Source organism: Pinus tabuliformis, chromosome X, assembly GCF_031772625.1.
Source record: "Pinus tabuliformis cultivar Carrire ecotype Pingquan chromosome X, CPIR1, whole genome shotgun sequence".
Taxonomy (NCBI): domain Eukaryota; kingdom Viridiplantae; phylum Streptophyta; class Pinopsida; order Pinales; family Pinaceae; genus Pinus; species Pinus tabuliformis.
This window is the reverse complement of record NC_142308.1, coordinates 1,009,110,961-1,009,130,450: the sequence shown is the minus strand read 5'-3', so window position 1 is coordinate 1,009,130,450 and position 19,490 is coordinate 1,009,110,961. Positions and strand designations below refer to the sequence as shown.

Below are 19,490 nucleotides of genomic sequence, written 5' to 3'. Positions count from 1 at the left end.
CGTTCAGCCAGTTGCATACAATTTGTGAATCCCCGAATAACTGAAGGTGGCTGCATTGTTTCTGTATGGAAAAATGGATGATATGCTTTGCTGTGCATAATTCAGCAAAATTATTGGTGCCTCGACCAAGATTAATTTGAATTTTATAATAATGGTCATCGCTGAGATATAGCAGCGCTCCTCCACCACATCCTGATTCTTGGGCAGAGCCGTCGAAAAAAGCCTAAGGCATCGATTTATCCAGATTTAAATGCCTGTAGGTGCGCACAGGATTTTTTGGAACAGCTGCAGGGAGTAATTCGAAATCTGCAATGGTGTGACTTAGGATGACAGGCCAATGAGGCGCCTTATTCTGAAATATAACCTGGTTCCGAGCAATCCATATTGCCCAACAAACTAGCAAAGGCATGTTGACGGATTTGCCTGTATGAAAACGACACCAATCGCTCCACGCCTCCATAAGATTCTGTCCCTGCCAGACTTTGAGGGATGGATAATGAGAAGTAATGTTTTGCCAAAATGCTTTAGTAACCTGACAATATAGGAACAGGTGCGTTGTGCTTTCCTCTTCTAAACAACATAAGTGGCATCTGAACGGACCATGGAATGATCGTTTCATGAGATTGGTACCTGTTGAAATTTTATCGAATAGTATGTTCCACATTAAGAGTCGAGTGCGGGGGGCTGCATCCAGCTTCCAGAGATCTTTCCAGATGGGGAGAATAGCCGTGGGCTTGTAAGGTTCCATGAGTTTTATATATCCCAACCCGGGAGAGTAAATTCCGTGGGGTGCGATTGCCTAGATAATGTCATCGGGGCCTTCAGAGAGTCCTATATGTGCCTGCGAGAGAGCGTCAGTAAAAGCCCTCCATTCTAGATGCCACTGTTCAGGTATCTCTAAGGTACGGGGGGATGCCCAAGCCTGTTGCAGAAAGGTGGAGTTCGCGCTATCTCCAATATGCTTGATATGCGTGATGCCTCTGTTATGAAGGTGCATTAACAGTCCATCAGATAGCCTGTGCGAATTGCCGCACCCAACCCACGGATCCACCCCAATCCTTACACTGTTTCCTTCATTGATGCGCCAGGTGATGCCTTCCCGCAATAGAGGAAAAGATTGGAGGACGACTTTCCAGATATTTGATATATAGCGGCCAGGGTTGTGTTGAAGGCAGAACCAATCCATGAGGTGCATTGGCTTGATATATTTAACCTGGGCGACACGAGACCATAGGCTATCTGTGGTCAAGAGGTTCCGCCCAAGTTTGGCAGCTAGTGCCTTGGCAAAAAGGTCGAGGTTCTTAATGCCCCATCCGACCCATCGTTTGGGTCTTGCTATGGTAACCCATTTCACCTAGGCAAATTGCTTCCCTGTATGGTGACCTTTCCATAAAAATCTGGCACAAATGTTTTGTAATCTGTTCAGGATGCCGCGAGGTATCCACGCCAAGGTCATCCAATATACTGGAGTGGCTTCAATGACTGCTTTTATGAGAGCCAATCTACCAGCTCTTAAGAGATATCTGTGATACCAAACCTGAAGTCTTTTCTCCACCTTTGCTATTAACCAAGTCCAATCTGCAATCCGATAGCCGAGAGGTTTTAATCTGTACCCCAGATATTTGATGCCGTCAGCTAATGATAATGAGATGAAGGGGAATCGCTGTAATGCAATTGTACATTCATGATGAGAACAACCCACAGCTGTGATTGTAGATTTGCTTTCATTTATCTGCATGCCTGTGGCCTGTTGAAAGAGTGCAAATATATTCTGGAGAGAAGTGGTGTCCCCTGTGCATCCATTAAGAAAAATGAGAATATCATCAACAAACAAGAGGTGTGTTAGATAAAAATTATCGGAGATATTGATGCCATTGAGTTGATTCCTATCTCGGGCAGATGTGATAAGCCAACTCAATCCTTCCATAATGAGGAGGAATAGAAGTGGAGACAATGGGCATCCTTGCCTAAGCCCTCTTTCTGAGGTAAAGAAAGATGTGGCTTCACCATTGAGAAGTACGTTGTAGGATACATCAGTTATGCAGCTCATTATCCATTTAGTGTAGCTATAGGGAAAGCCAAGGTGAGTCAGGAGAAGCCTGATGTAGAGCCAGTTGGCTCTATCGAAGGCTTTGGAAAGGTCTACCTTTAATATCAGGCCCTTTTGTTTTTTGGTATAAAGAGTATGAAGGAGCTCTTGAGCGGTGGCAATGGCCTCATGTATCTGCCTGTGATTAAGGAAAGCGAATTGTTCAGGGGATATGTGGCGAGATAATATGGGCTTCAGACGATTGGCGATGATCTTGGCAATAATTTTATATAGGCAGTTGCAGAGGGAGATGGGGCGGAAGTCATTGTAAGATGTCGGGTGATTGGCTTTCGGGATGAGTGCAATGAAAGTGGATTTAATAGCGGAAGATATTCTGCCATTTCTTCTGCTTTGCTCAATAATATTGAGGAGATCATTGCCCAGAAGATCAAGGAAAGCAATGTAAAATTCGATGGTCCAACCATCAGGGCAAGGGCTTCTATCTTTCTTGAACCATTTAATGGTGGATTCGAGTTCTTCCATGGTGACTACCTTAGTGAGATCCTCTGATTCATCTTGTAGAACGAATCTGGGAAATTTCTCTGCCACTCTCATAATCTCCAGGATATTGGCCGCTCTGGGGGCTCTATAGATGCCTTTGAAATGATCGATTGCTAAACTGGCCAGGTTCCTCTGAGATGTAATTTGCTGATTTTGTTCATCCCTTAGTTCCCATATTGAGTTGATAGCTTTGCGGCTATTGGAAAATTTATGATAGAAATTTGTGTTGTCATCGCCCTCGGTAAGCCATATGGCGCTGCTGCGTAGCCGCCAGCTATCTTCTCTATCCTTCAGAATCTGTGTTCGCTTGGCAATGAGGGAGTTGAACTGTTCTTTGCTCACTGCGTTAGAGAAGATGCCATCAGAAGAGTTCTCATATGCAGCAATGACCCTCTCGGCCTCCTTTAGAGTATGGTCATCGCGGACGCGCTTCTGGTGTGCCCAATGCTTGGATAATCGCTTGAGTTCGGTTAGTTTCCTAACGAAACCGGCTGTATGATCTTCATGTTCGCTAATGGGATTGTTCTGCCAATATTCGGTGACCAGCTGAATATAGGAGGGGTCCTTTAACCATGTAGAATTAAATTTGAAGGGGCTCTTGATCTTGTTGTAGAAGTCGACCGTCTCTAGGAAGATAGGGCGGTGATCCGAGATGCCGCCGGAACCGACCCATTGCCTTATGCGTGGAAGTCTGTTATATAGAGATTCCTTAAGCAGAAACCTATCTAATCTTCTGGCCAAGCTCTGGTTTCCACTTCTATTGTTAGTCCAAGTGTGCTGTAGTCCGGCAGTGGGTATGTCTACCCAATGATGCTCCTCCAACAGATTGGATATGGTATCCGAGAATGGGTCTGCTTGGGCAGAGTGCCCCAACGATTCACACAAACCCAAAGTGAAATTTAAGTCGCCACCGAGAATTATATTTTCCTCCTTTAATAAGTCGGATTCAAGTAGCGTATTCCAAAAGGGAGCCCTACTAGAACATGGACCATAAACGTTGATGATTCGTAAGTCCATTTCCATGGAGAGAACATAAACGTCCAGGCCAATGAAGCCTCTGCCGCCCCAAATGTTACAGATCTTGACTGCTTTGTTGTGGATCCCAATAGCTAAACCGCCCGATCTCCCTGATGCGTCAATTGCATGAAAAGTCCAGTAAGGCATCCAAGATTTGAAAGACTGGACTAGGGTGTCAGCAGGACAGAGGGTCTCTTGAAGAAGTATGATGTCAGGTTGAGATATGGTAAGCAATCTCCTGAGAGCTAGTTTAACTAGCAAACCCCCTGCAATTGAATGAGAGTACCTTCATGTAGGATGAGGGGCAGGGCCTTGCTTCGCTCTAAGGGCCCGGAGGATGGTTTGCTGACGCCCAATGGCTACTTCAGCGTCAGCAGTGTGTCTGGCTTTTGTAATACGAGATGGTCGACCCCGAGATTGCTTATGGGGGACAAGAGCAGATATGATGTCAAGACCAATAGCATCAATACCTCTATCTTTAGATCTGGATTTGAGTGAATATCGAGGGGATGCAGGGGGGATGAGGTAAGGGAGGCGGAGATGGAGGAGGTGATCAAGGAGGGCGAACTCGGGGGTATGGCGGGAGCAGGAGGCAGAATGGAGCAAATGAGGGAGGGAGTGGGAGGGGGAGCCGAGAGACCGAGGGGCGCCCCCGAGAGAGGCTCAGGTGAGCAGCCAGTTGGGCAAGTGCTTAGATGAGATGCAGAAACAACAGAAGAAGGTATCATATGTATATGAGGGGAGGAGGCATGCGAGACCGATGATCCATCGCCCAGCTGAATAGAGTCTTCGTGCACGGGGTCTGGCGTTATGCGAATAGAGTGTTCAGCAGTGCTGCTCGGAGGATCAAGTGTAGCATCTGTGGCCAAATTATGCTCAGATATAGGCTGGTCCGACTGTGGCCGATCAGGAAAGTGCAGGGAGTGTTCAGTAGCCTCATCCTGATATATCTTCTGACCCTTGTGAAGGAGTGTACAATCCTGGTATAGATGTCCAACTTGGTGACATCTGCAACATCTATACGGGATCCCTTCGTAATCAATAATCTGCTTGCGCGCGAAGTCCCGCCAGTGTATAGTAATGTATTCTTGTAGACCACCCCTGGTGTCTAGGTTGATGAGAAGACGAGCATAAGTCATCACACCTGATTGGAGGAAGGATCTATCATAATCCAAGAAGGTACCCAATGCATTCCCAATTCTTCTGAAGATGTCTTCATACCAATACTGTAATGGGAGGCCTGGAAGCCGTACCCATATAGGCCCAATGCCAATCTGCTCAGATTCGGGGTCAAACATGGGAGTCCAGCATTTAAGGAGAACTGGAGCATGTTGAAAATTCCATTGAGAGGATAAGACCCAATTAGTGTGATCGGCATGAACGAATTTTAAAGCAAACCATCCTCTTACTAAAATCTGTACAATGGGGGCGTCCTTCAGATGGTGTCCCCAAATTTCAGAAGTCCAGGCCTTCAATCGAGTAGCCGAGTATTTCCGTCCCCTGATGCAGCCCACCAGGACTTTGTCAGAATGATCCATGATATCGCCCCACTGGACGTCCTCCTCAAGTCTGAGGAAGATATCTTCTGCTTTGGTCTTGAAACATCTGATTTTCCTCTTAGGATCGGGAGCCAGGGATGAGCTCCGGGCTCGATTCGGTAGTGGGGAGGCTCCAGAAACAGGTAGAGGTATAGTGTATGATGAGGGATCATCGAAGCCACCGGGGAAGCTCATCGGATCGGAGAATGAAGTATTACGTGGGAGACTGCCAAGGAGAGGATCCGAAAATAGAGAGTCGACGATGGGGTTTATGGGAGGTGGCGCAGATCTAGAGAGCCACGGATCAGAAGCAGAAAAGGGGGCGGAAAGGGGAAAAGGGGGAGCATATTCCATCGTAGATCCGAGGGTCGCCGGAGAGGGAGGCAGTGAACAGAGAGCAGGCCTGGAAAGGGGATGGATCAGAAGAGTCGCCAGACATGAAAGCGACAGATCCCCAATAGAAATAGAAGCCAGATTTGTATGTTGCGGGATATACATACCATGAGAAACAGTAGGGGTGCGCCAAATAGAAACGCCTTCCAGAGGATCTGCAGAGTAATCGACAGCTTCATGATCTTCCATAAGGTCAGCAGGTTCCTGGGAAGCAGAGGATCAGAGAGCAGATGTCAAGAGCCTGATGCGAACAAAAACGAGATCGGCCAACAAAAAAGAGAGGAGGTAGGTGCGCCCGGAGTATGCAGGTCTCAAAGGAGTCTCGCAGGCTCAGGAAACTGCAGAAGAAACTATAAACCCTAGCTAGCCAAAACCCTCGCACTCGAAACCCTTTCGCTCCATCCTCCTTCGCTCGAATGAATGATTTTATTATCTTGGTTATTCTCTCTTTTATTTTATATTTTATTTTAATATTTTAAATTTTAATTTTTTTGTTTTTTGTTTTTAATTTTTATTTTAATTAATTAATTTATTTATAATTTTATTATTATTATTATTATTTTTAATTTTTTTATATTTATATTTATTTATTTATTTTAATTGTTTTAATTTTTTTTTTTAATTTAATTTAATTAATTAATTAATTAATTTTATTTTATTATTATTATTATTATTTTTTTTGTGACTTGTTGAATGACTACCTCGAAATCTTCATGGACAATTTTACACCTTATGGAGATGATTTTGAAACAACATTATTTAATCTAGAAAAAGTGTTGGAACGCTGCGTACATACTAATGTTGCTTTGAGCACTGAAAAATGTCACATGATGACGACTGAAGGGATTGTGCTTGGACACTACATTTCTGTTGAAGGGATCAAGGTAGACCCTACAAAAATAGAGGTAATTCTAAAAATTCCAACCCCCAAAACGCAAAAATAGGTACGTAGTTTCTTGGGGCATGCAAGGTATTACGGAGATTTATAGAAAAAATTTCAAAAATTGCATCGCCATTATTTTCTTTGCTCATGAAGGATGTTGACTTTTTGTGGACAAGGAAGTGTGAGCAGGCCTTTTTAAAATTGAAATGTTGTGTATCAGCAGCTCTGGTCTTGCGAGGACCTAATTGGGAACTGTCATTTCACATAGCTACAAATGCATCTGATATTGCTGTAGGTGTTGTTTTGGGCCAACTGGAGGATAAGAAACCTTATGCTATTTACTACATAAGCAAAAATCTAACCCCGGTTGAGCTCAACTACACAGTGACCGAGAAGGATTTCTTAGCAGTCGTGCACGCCATCAATAAATTCCGACATTATATCACCAGGTATCAAGTATTTGTATACACTGACCATTCTACCATTTGCTTTTAATGAATAAGCCAATTACTAATGGTAGGATTACACGCTGGTTATTGCTGTTACAAGAATTTGATATCACAATTGTTGATAAACCTGGAAAAGATAATGTAGTAGCTGATTTTCTTTCTAGGTTAACTATTGATGACAATTGCATTCCTACTAAGGATTCTTTCCTAGATGAATATCTTTTTGCTATTTATACTTACTCACCTTGGTATGCAGATAATTATCTTGCTGCAGGGAAGTTTCCACAACATTTGTCCTCCAAGGAGAGAAGAAAGATCATACAACAAAGTGCTACATATATACCTGGATAGATGGGAATTTCTATCACACTGGACCAGATTTCCAGATCAAACGTTGTGTTAGAGAAGATGAGGTCTTTGACATCCTTAAGGCTTGTCATGAAGAACCTTATGGAGGGCACTTCGCAGACAAACAGACAGGATACAAAGTCCTTTCAACAGGGTATTATTGGCCAACAATATTTCAGGATGCCAAGAAGTTTGTGAAGGGATGTGATAGTTGTCAAAGGATGGGCCAACCACTGCAATCAGATGAGATGCCGTTACAGCCCCAAATCGTCTTAGAACCTTTTGAGAAATGGGCCTTAGATTTTGTGGGACCAATTAATCCCTCATCTAGACAGAAATATTACATCTTGGTCTGCACTAACTATGTCACAAAATGGGTTGAGGCAAAGGCACTAACCAGAGCCATGGAGCAGGCTGTCTCAGACTTTCTATTTGAAGACATCTTTGTTTGGTTTGGCATACCTAGGGAGATAGTCACAGACAGAGGGCCCTAGTTCACATCTCATAAGATCCAGGAGTTGGTTGAAAAATATAAAATCCATCATAGAATCACAACACCTTATCATCCACAAGCAAATGGCCAAGTGGAAAGCACTAACAAGGTCATTGAGGGGATCCTTACTAAGACTATGGCCAGTCATCGAAGAAATTGGGCTGATAAACTTCCAGAAGTGTTGTGGGCATACAGGACTACATGGAGGAATACCACTGGATTCTCACCATATGAACTTGTGTATGGTAAAAACCCTTTATTCCCCATTGAATTTGAAATCAAGACACTAAGAACAACATTGCAGGTCAATTTGGATCTGGCTACAACACAAAAGCAGAGATTGAACCAACTCAATGAATTGGAGGAGAAATGGTTAGCTGCTATCTAGAAAATAGAGATTATCCAGCAGCAGAGAGCTAAGTGGCATGACAGATTCATCAAGAAGAAGAAGTTCCAGAAAGGAGATTGGGCTCTCTTATACGACTCAAGATTTAAAGACTTCAAGGGTAAGCTCTGCACCAGATGGCTAGGTCCCTATGAGGTAGATGCAATCTTTGACAATGGGACTGTAAATTTGGTAACCATTGACAGTGCGAGGACACCATTACTTGCAAATGGGCACCATCTTCGGTTATATCACAAACTTGCTTCAAGGGATTCATTCGTCAACATTGTCACAAATTCGGATCTTCAGATTACAGGAACAGGGGAAATCCCCCCTGTGCTGCAAAAATTCTAATTTTTCCAATAAGTGTAACAACTGAAAATCAACTATGGTTGGTAGATGTTACACCTTAAAACTCTTAAAAAAAAAAATATTAACAATCTAGCTATGAAAACCTTTCCCGGGCACAGAAAAGCACTTTTTGTAGCAGTTTAAAACCACCTTGTGGTAGCTGTTACACACTCTGTAACAACATTTGTTATTTCAAAGCATACCTTACGATAAGTGCTGTTACATGATATTTTCTTCTTTATTTTTTGTAAAAATCAAAGTAATATATATTAGTCGTCTTGGTTATTACACCTGTAACAGTCGACAACTTTTAAGAAATAAATGAGATATTTTATTGTAATAAATAGCAGGCATCATCGTGATCCTCATCATCAGAATTAGGTTTGCGCGTCGCGCCACCCATGAATTCTCCCCACGTCACCCAGGTACGTCATCAAAAGGTAATATTGTATTCGCTTTATTTGGTAATTATGGCAACTTAACATGACTTTTGACGACCGAGGATGACTGTCACATTTAAGCTGGGGGGGGGGGAGTGAATCATATTGCGACATGACCGTCACATGACTTGTGATTATTAAAAAAAAAACCTGCAATTAAGGCATGGTTACCTGGTAGTTATTGTTACTTAATGCTCGATCATACCAAAAAGGGGAAGTGTATCTTCGACGAGACCTCCCATAACCCAACATTAATAAGGCAAATTTACTGTGCGGTACGAACCATGATTGAAAAATCCTAATTCGAAATCCTCACCTGTGCCACCCTACCACCCTACCATTTACCCCTACTGGAGCACTGCATCCCCATTTAGAGTGCTCAGAGAAGTGGGAAAATAATAGTGCAGGCTGAAACAACTAAGTTGTGTGTCGACTACCCCGGAGCGTCTAAAGGAAAGGAGAAGGAGGAGAAACAACACTGAATTTGCATAAGCAATGGGTGGAGCAGCAATTTGGCATGAGCCAGGGTCCACAGAAGCCTTGGAGAATTTCCCCGAAGCATGCCAGATTTTCAAGGATGCAGGCTGGTTTGAATTCTTCCAGAGGTTGGAGGGATTAGACGGCGGTGTTTCCATGGAATTTGCAAAGAATTTGGAGAGAAACCAGATGAAGGTCAGAGGGTTGAAGCTAGAGGTCACGGAAGAGGTGATTGCTAGAGTGATGAGATTACTAATGGAAGGAAAGAGGTGGTTTAACAGGAAGGTTAATGACCCCTCCCTGAAGGGGGATTTCCTCCAAGAAGAAGAATCGTTGGTAAAGAAAGGAAGGGGAACTGATAGATTGTCACTCCCCCAGCCATGGGCGGGTGTTGCCCTCTACCTCATCAAGTACATTACTTGTGAGGGAAGGGAAAAAATTGTGTTCAATTACCACTTTCCATTGCTGAACCACCTTCGACATCAGCAACTGATCAATATTCCCTACTTCTTGCTAGGAAACATTAGGCATATGCCCATGGCCATGAAAACAGCTGCACATCCAGAAACATGTGTCACCAACCATGGCCTTATCAAGCTCATTTTGCTAGATGCCTTGAATCGCCAGGCAGGAATTGGGAAGAATTCATGAGGGAAGGCTAGGACCACCCGCAGGAGGCAAACCAAGACGACCGAGGAAGCTACAGCGGTGACAAAGGAGCAGCCCCAGCCTTCGACAGTAAGGGTTGGTAAGAGGCCAGTTGATAAACCAATTGGAAATGGATGACTGAAGTAGAGGATAAGAGTTAGCAGACACCCAGAGTCCCCATCCATGTCAAGGAAGAACAAAGAAGAAACAAACGAGAAGGACGAGGAGTAGGCTCAACTAGAGGAACCTTCTTCACCTGGTAAGAGCGAAATTCAATCCTTGCTATTAAGAATTGAAAATTTAGAAAAAGAAAATAGAGAGCTAAGGGAATAGCTAACAGAGGGAAAGGCAGAGGCAAGAGCCCTAGTGCTAGATACTTTGGCTGAGGCCGTGGACAGGGCCAAAAGGGGAGATGCCTCGGGCACTATGTGCATGGCCTGTGCTGAGAAGCTAGTGGCAGCAGGGTTTAAAGTCTGTGCAACAGACACCACCTCGAGGGAAACACAAACTGAAATCTGGGAAGCTGACACACAAGAACCCGTTGAGGACATTGCTGTTACATAAGAACCAACAACTGAGATGACACAGTCCACAGGAAGTGATCGGGTAGTAGATACACAGGAGCCCTTGGCTGACCTTGTTGTTTCACCAGAAACAATAGTGGAGGCGGAAGTCAGCCAAGGAAAGGAAGGAGAAGCTAACATCCATGAGCTTGTGGTCAACACTGCTGTTACACAAGAACCAGTAGTGGAGACAGAAACCTACCTGGGGAAAAACAATATACAGAAGTATGTGGATGACATTATTGTTACACAAGAACCAATAGTGGGGATGGAAGCTGATCAGGGAGATAAGGAAACTGTAACAGAATCCATTGATGAAGTTGCTATTACACAAGAACCAACAGTTGAAGTGGAGCAGTTTCACCCTCAGGAGGCTGTTACACCCTCAATTGATAGTGCATGTGGGAGAACACCGGGTCCTGATGAAGGATGGTGTTCTGAAAAGATGTTGTTGTTACCAGAGCTACAGAAATGGAAGCAGCAGGCACTCTCTCTACAAGAGGGGGTGATCTCGCTCAAGGCACATAAAAGGATGATGGATTCCCTTAGGGAGAAATGGCTAAAGGAAGAATGGGAGAGAGAAGGGGAAGCACGAAGGCACAAGGAAGCTATGAAAAAGAAGGATGAACAACTGTATCAACTAAATCGATAGGTCTTGGACCTAACAGATGACAAGACCAAGCTCCGTGACCTTGCCCTAAACCTGCTAGCATGCAGGCGGCTGTCCTCGTCGTATCCAATGTTCCTTTGGGAACATTATTATTTATTTCAATTAAAAGCAGTTTTTGAGAATAGGTCCTATTTGGGTTCTTCAACCCGTACTTTTCTTGAGATTTTTCGCTCCTGCGACTTTGATGACCAGAGCTTGCTGTGCAAGCTATTTTTACATAATATCATGTGTGAATATGTCAGCATGAAGATGGTAGCAAGTGTCTTCTCCTATATGGGAGATTTGCAGTTGCGGGCCTTCCTTTCATTTATGAGGAATCAGATTGAGTGGCATCTGGCCATGAAATTAGCAGAAGCTAACGAAGAGAGAACAACATTGTGGGTCAGAGCTGAACCAGGGATGGTTTACGAACTCGGTGTGAGTTTAAGCTATTCCTAATCACTCTAGATATCAAGGAACAATCGACTGTCTATAGGAAAAGGATTGCAAGGATCTGCCTCAACTTGTATGCAAAAATGAAAATATGAGCACTAGCAGGATGTATTAAACACACTAATGCACCGAGGTCTACAACGCTGAGTTACAAGAAGGAGATCCTTTTTAGTACATGAACTTTTTGGCTACTGTTACATGGGTGCCTGAGTATGCTTGAATTGTGCATACATTGAGGGTGTTCTGGATTGGACTCAGATTCAAATTTCCTTTGATTTGGTTGCCAGTAGAGGAGTATCAGCCGGACTACCACCTATGTGACTATGAAGAGGAATCTTGGCCACGTCAGTTGATGGCCATTCAAGGGTATAGAGCTCTGGGTGAAGACACTGCTGGTGCCTACAATTTCACAGACTTGCATTAGGGGTATAGTAGGAGGAGCTGAGATTCTGCATGGGGACATGTAGTTGCTTCAGTTGGGGGGAGATGTTGGGTGTGGTTTTTTACCTATTTTCTGCACATTCTTTCCCCAGTTTTGATCCTTTTGTCCTCCAGGCCTATGACTTTACATGATTAATTCCCCTGTTTTCTCACCTTTATAACCTATTCTACTGTCATGTTACTTTGTCATATTTTACTGAATAATACGATGCTTTATTCCTTTTTGTGGCTAACTGGGAGAGTATTGAAGAAGTATTTTAGGAAGCTCTTCTTCTTTTCAGGTGTTGCTCACGAGAACAAATTTATGGAGAAGACAGACAATGTTGATTAACTATAGAGAAGGGTAGAACAGTTCGCTGTTACACCTTGGATGCTGTCACAGGTTGTTACACATTAGATGTTGTTATAGGTTGCTGTTACACATTGGATGCTATTACAGGGTGCTGTTACACTACGCGCTGATACAAAAGTCTGCTGTTACACCAAGGGTGTTGTCGACAGTGATGCCATAACATCCCGAACTGCTATTCACTCGTAGGATGCTGTTGCACCGAAGCTAGAAAATGTGGGTACTATTCCACATAACAACTGTCAACAGTAGGAATTGTTTATTTTGGAAGCAACAGAACCAAGCGGTTGCAATCCTAACTAATGTATATTTGTATTAAGAATAGGTTGTAACTACTTTTATTTTTTATCAAAATGAGAATTGTGAGATTCTCATGACTGATCTGTTTCTAATTTTGGGTATGTAATAACTATAAAGGAACTCGATTTTCCATGTACAAGGACACGACATATAAAAAAGCACTGTTACTCTGCTTCTATAACTTTGAGTTCATTTTTAATATTAATTAACACGATGATGCTGAACTACTCTTCAGCTGATTCGTTAATTACTTTTGTGTTATTCCTGCACCCTACTAAGGAGGAAGGGCCCTCCTCTTTGGCAGGGACTGCAGTGATAGAGGTAGTGTACATTCTAGTTTAGCTAATTGATTTATGGTTTCTCGCTGTTGCTGTAGAAATTGTGGGTTACATTAGTTGTTGTTTCAATTTATATTATGTTGTTACACTTAGTTAATCAATAGAATGGTAGTAACCAACTGGACTAGATATTAGTTCCTGTGTGGCGTGCCTTTACTTTGATAGTTGTGAAGCGTGATTTAATTCTGTAGAGTGTTTTTTATGTCTACATGAATGGTTTGATTCAAAAATTTGGTTCAATGACATCTTTTACTGTTTTATGCATTTTCTCATTCTTGGCTATAGTGTATCGGCACAGACAATGCGAACTCCATTGAAACAGCAAGACCTACCCTCGTTTGACAATTAAATGTTGCAGTATTGGTCAATTAGGATTGATTAAAACAACACTACACTCCCTATATGGCAATTTTTTCCCTTCTTGGATTGACCATTGGTCTACTAGTTTGGTTATTTTTGACCTCGATGATTCTGAGTGTGCAAACTGCTTTTCAATTGAGTTCTCCTCCACCTGAACAATATCAACCTCATGTTGATCCTAAAGTTGCCCCTCACCTTCTTCACCTATTTCTTCACCTCGTTCTTCCTCTTCGCTTGGTGAAAGTCTGGATTCCAGTAACCAGGAAGCTAAGAAGAAGAAGATGATGATGATGAAGAAGAATTAAAATAAGCAAGGGCCAACCAAACAACCATTGCTACGGATGCAACTGATGTAGAAAAATCTTCCAACCAGCCTCGAAAGTAAAATTCCCTTGCATGTTATGTAAGGGTGACCACCTTCTTCGAAATTGTCCTGGTATTCCCAAGGTCTTAGAAGTGTGGTCCATAGATTCACGTCAACCTTTGTCATCAGCCTCTGGAGATCATGCTAGTGATAAACCTTCAACTAGTAATAATAAAGTCCATGGGAAAAAGGGAAAAGTCAAATTTCCCTGTAAGTTGTGTGAAGGTAATCATCCCATTCACCTTTGTCCTCTTATGAATGAAGCATCCAAAGATTTAGAAAACCTTATAGCTTCCTAACCTTGTCTTCCGGTTGGTTATCAAAAGCTTTCCCCTGATCCTTCACTAGTTGATCTAGTGATTGATCAAATGTCATCTTTGGTCAACCCCACTCTCTCTAAAAGTGAGTCTTGTGAGTCCATTCCCAACCAACCATTGGTTGAGAAAATGGTAGAATTAGTTCCACCTTCAGGTAACCATACCTTACTGGTAGAGAGTGAACCTCGTACTACTCAGGTTCTTTTGGTTTCTTCAGTTTCAAATGAACTAGAGGGAAATCCTCCCATTACCAGGGTGCATGAATGCAGTTCTCCTATTCCCATAGCGCAAGAGGGCAGCTCTCACATTCTTATGACACCCCCTTTGAGTAGTTTATTCACTTCTTTTGAATGGAGTTGACTGGCAGGATATCACCTTCTGTTGTATGTTCCTTTCCACATTATAGTACAGTCTTACTATATAGATGTACGTAACATAGTCATAGATGAGGGTGCATCTGTTAGTATCCTATCCTTAACTGCTTGGCAAGCTTTAGGTTCTCCTCAGCTTTTCCACATCACCCAGAATATTTTAGCTTTTAAAAGAAGAACTAGTCAACCGTTAAGCATCCTTCCTAAGTTACCTATTACTTTGGGAGGAAAGACTGTCTATATAGACGTGATGGTTGTCCAAGGCCCTTTAGATTTTAATCTACTCCTTGGCTATGATTATGTTTATGTCATGGGAGCTCTTGTTTCTTCCCTCTTTCAAGTGATGTGTTTCTCGCATGAAGGAAGCATTGTGATCATTTATCAGCTTACACTCATTGGTCCTGAAGCAACTCCTCATCAACAATCATCCCTAAATGGTTCTTATATGCAAGTGATATCACCCCCGCCACAGGTTAATTACGTGGCCACTTGTCCCATCCCCACATCTACTGATGATCTAGTAGGTGACGTCGTACACTATGTAATGGGGGCATTGGAACCCAATTTTTCATTTGGATCCCTGGACATGTATCCCTTCTAGAGTGTTGTTCTCCCATATGATGAGAACCTCTTGGAAGCCATGTCCTCTTTTGGTTTGTGATCAAAGGTCTTGGAGCAGATTTCCTTGTCTTGTGTCAATCTCATTAAAAAATGAAACAAGGATTATGAGGATAGTTATTTTACTATGTCAACCTCATTAAAAAATGAAATAGGTCCCTATGAGGATAGTTCTTTTACTACGTCAACCTCATTAAAAAATGAAATAGGTCCCCATGAGGATAATTCTTTTACTATGTCAACCTCGTTAAAAAATGAAATAGGTATCCATGAGTAGAGTTCTTTTACTTGAGTCAAGCTCGGTAAAAAATGAAACAAGGTGTCATGAGCATGGTTCTTTTCCTGTGTCAAGCTCATTAAAAAATGAAACAAATCCCCTTCCAATTCGAGTCTTTGATTAGATCTTGTAAAATCCCAGTCGAGTCTTTCACTTGATCTCGTAAGTAAACCTTCATTCCATCCACTTAGGTGAAAGATATGAAGCTTGGGGGGCATGTACCTCGATTTGAGTCATTATGCTGGAGGCATGCAAGCTTATCTCAAGCATAGTTTATCTTTGTTTCAAGCTTGTGTAAAAATGAAACCAAACCCAAGTATATTTTGTTTCCGTTTCAAGCTTGTGAAAAAATGAAACCATCTTCAAGTTTACTCAAGCATAGTTTCACATGTTTCAATCTTGTGTAAAAATGAAACCATTCCTACTTTACCTCTCGTGATTGTCATTTTTATCAACCTTTTTGCTAGATGAGCCTTGGTTTGTCCATTCCATCGCCACCATCTCTTTAGCTGATCATTCGCTTTCACTTGGTTGTTTTACCCTTTCCTGGAGAACCTCTACAATGAGTGGTCTTATTAGCCAACCTCTTGACCTTTACATGTTTTGAGTAGTTCCATCATTACCAGAACCAGTTTCTATCCTTTTATACCACTCGTTCCTACAGGTGGAGTCATCTTTCAGTGCTTTTCTGACTCGAAAAATGAAAAGATCGCCTAGTACTTGTCATTTTGGACTCGTTAAATTAAATGAATTGATGTGGTCCCACTATATGTTTACCCCTTTTCCAGGTTGGGATTGACTATTTACGAAAAAGGAACACCTTGGTTAGCATGGTCAAGAGGTTCTCTCGAATATTTTTTTCTACCTTTTCATATTTGAGAGACAAATTATGAAAAGGGACATAATGGAGTTTCCTTTTTCGTCTCTTTTTCAAACTCTCTAAATATGTAATATATACCGAGTTATTCTTTCGTCAGACTCATTAAAAATTAAACATCGAAAGACTTGTCACCATGATGAGATCGAGTTTCTCCTTCCTAGGACTCATAAAAATCACTAGGATGGATTCATTCGACGAATGAACTTATACGACAAGCATATGCTATCCCCTTCAAGTTTGTGATAAAAATAATTGGGGTACTCGCTAGAAATAGTGGGGAAAAATGAAAGTGAAACATCTCTTGTATAGGCAACATGTCACTCTTGAACTTGACATTTTTCTGTCTCGTGTTGAGTTTGGGATATCCTCGCTCAGTCACTTGTCTTTCCGGGTTTGGGTGATCCATTTTGCCTCTCATCTGACTATTCTATTTCGTCATCATGACCCATGGTCCTATGTTGAGTCAAATGCTGCCACACTCCGGACTCGTGTCGTAGATATGTTCAAGAGAAGTCCTATCTGTAGTTTGTTACCTATACATTATCTGACGTTTTTTTACAGTCTTGATCATACTCATTCATTTCAATTTATTCCTGGTTTCATTTCGATGATGGGGGAATCGTTATGGCCCTCCTTCGATGGGTCACTTCCTGTCGACTTCAACTCATTATCCAGGAAGATGACTTAGAGACTCCCTTTCAGTACCTTAGAGCTTGCATGCCTTAATGGAAAGTTCTTCGCATCCGACGACAACTTTACATCATTGACCTTCGATCGGGTGATTCCACAAGTGTTCGACATCAACTTCATTTTCACATTCACGGATTGTACTGTTATACCTTGAGGACCATTTTCATTATTGGTGGTTTCTCTCGTGCCTGTTAACAGTCCACATCATTGGCCAATAATCAGGTGGTTTTCTAGCATGTTTGACTTCGAAACATTCATTTGCATGTTAGGATTCGTAGTTTGATCGGGTTGGGATGGAGCGCAAGACCCTGAGTTTTGTCTGATATGACTCAGGCTACGTGGAGTTATGTATTGTTCATGATTGTGCACATGTTTCTTCTATACAGATGGCTATGACCATACTGTGAGACTTTATATTTATGATGATGATCCTTCTATATCAGATGGCTGCATCCATGCCTTAGATCTTAGATTTATAGATGGTCCTTTTCATTTGGATGGTTGTGCCCATGTCGTGGATCCTTTCACATAGTCCTTTCTATCTGGATGGCTGCGTCCATATCGTGGATTCATGTTTTGATATCAGATATGTATACGTATATTCATCCTTGATTTGCAGGTCTCCTGAAATTGTTTGTTCTCGTCCTTGTAAAAGCTCGTAAATCATATCAGCCATCACTCCCTGTTCTACCTTCATGCTTTAGGGGGCATTTGTTACACAATATTTTGTCACGCCTCCTGCACTTCCTGTGTCATACCCCGAAGTGCCTGAAACTTGGCAATCATGCAGTGTACCCATCTTGATATATAGTTCAGATCCTCCCTGAAACACTGATGGAAACATGCCTTGAGCCTTCCCTGAAGAAGTAAGCTCTAAAACCCTAATTTCAGGACCAACACGACCCTGACACTGGCAACTAGTGCTGGTGACAAGTTGCACCATATTGGCATCACACTGCTAGCATGCGTTTTACTTGGATACTCATGCTAATCCCTAAAAGGCAAGTTTTCCCAAAGAGGACAAGAAGCTTCATGATCTAGAGGCTTCCAGAACGACGAGCTGGAGGTTGTTCGGTGTGGATGTGGTCGAATTCTCCCAATATTTCCCTTTGATCTTATCCCTATGAGCTACCTCCTTGAGATGAGGGCCTTCTCCTATATTTGGAGAGATCCTAACTCCCTTTCCCTACCTATATATTCATCCTCTCCCATTCCCAAATGGTTGGTCTTTGACTATTTGCACCCTTATGCTGAGATAGTGCCTACATGCTACTCATTTGGCTTGGAGAAGGAGTGCTTTGGACATTCACTCAAGGAGAAATTATTGGCATCAAGGCTTGGTTGTATGATTCCTCATTTATTTCACTAATATATACAACTGTTGGTTCACTTTCCATAAATGTTTGTGTTAACGCATCATTTATCTTAATGCTCCTTGACATGTTAAGTGGATTACTTTTGATTATGCTTGTTTTACTTGTATGCTTTGTTGTGTCTTTGATATCTTGTGCAGGTATTCAAACACTATGAGTAGTAGAGATGAGCTTGAGGCACAAGCATTTTGAGGTCTACAACAAAGGAGTACGTTATAACATCAAAACGAGGTAGGCCATCTTCCTATTCTCTCATTTTGATTGTAATAAAAGAAAGTTCCCTTGTAGATTGTCACATGGGTTTCTAGTCCTACTCATTGGGCTAGAGGGATTGTCTCTGTCCGCAGAGAGGATTTTCCTAGACAACATGGTTTGGTAGGGATTGGAGAAAAGCTGATCAGTTTAGAATATTATCACCATAAATTATATACTATAGCAAGAGATAAGTCAAAGTTTTCTACCATCAAAGGAAGTATCACAGGGAAAGCCTTCATGGAAGCTTTATATTTTAATCTACTTATCAAACATCATGAGATAAAGAACTTGTTCATTATCAAGCCTACATTTTAAAAGTATACTGAGGTAGATGGAAATTACAGGAAACTAGTCAAATTCTCCACCCCAAGTGAAGATAGATGGGACAAATTGTACGAGTTACTTGGGTAAAACAATTTTTCACCTTCAACAACAAGGAAACACTTCTTCAGGCCGAGTCATCATCAACAATCCTTGAAGATAGGGCCAGAGCACTATAGCACTTTGAACTGCCTACCTTTTTGTACTATTTCTGTAATCAGTTTAGGATATTTTGTAAAAAAATCTTGATATTTTCACTCAAGATATTTTTGATAATTTTTGTATAAGTACTTCACAAATCGAAGTACAAATGTTGGAACTTGTATCCAAAAAGCATATTTTGATGTAAAGTTGTTCACTCATCTGAAAGTGATCATTTCATTAATACAAAAGATTGTTCTAGGATTCATGGGTCAGGCTAATTGGTGATGTTTTTTCCCTTGTAAACTTGTCATATCTCTGTTTTCATTTGTTTTCTTATCTGATTTATTTAAGAGAAGAAGAAGGATTGAACTTGTTTAGTCACATTCTGTCTTGGATTTTAAGTAATTTATATGTT

The 19,490-nt window shown here is 41.8% G+C and overlaps 1 protein-coding gene across 1 annotated transcript; it reads right to left on the bottom strand.

The window, feature by feature from the left end:
* Positions 1–223: 223 nt before the first annotated feature.
* LOC149143169 (uncharacterized) lies at positions 224–748 on the bottom strand. Its single transcript, XM_089451713.1, has one exon. It carries the CDS (start codon positions 746–748, stop codon positions 224–226), a length of 525 nt encoding a protein of 174 aa, XP_089307839.1.
* Between the last annotated feature and the right edge of the window lie 18,742 nt (positions 749–19,490).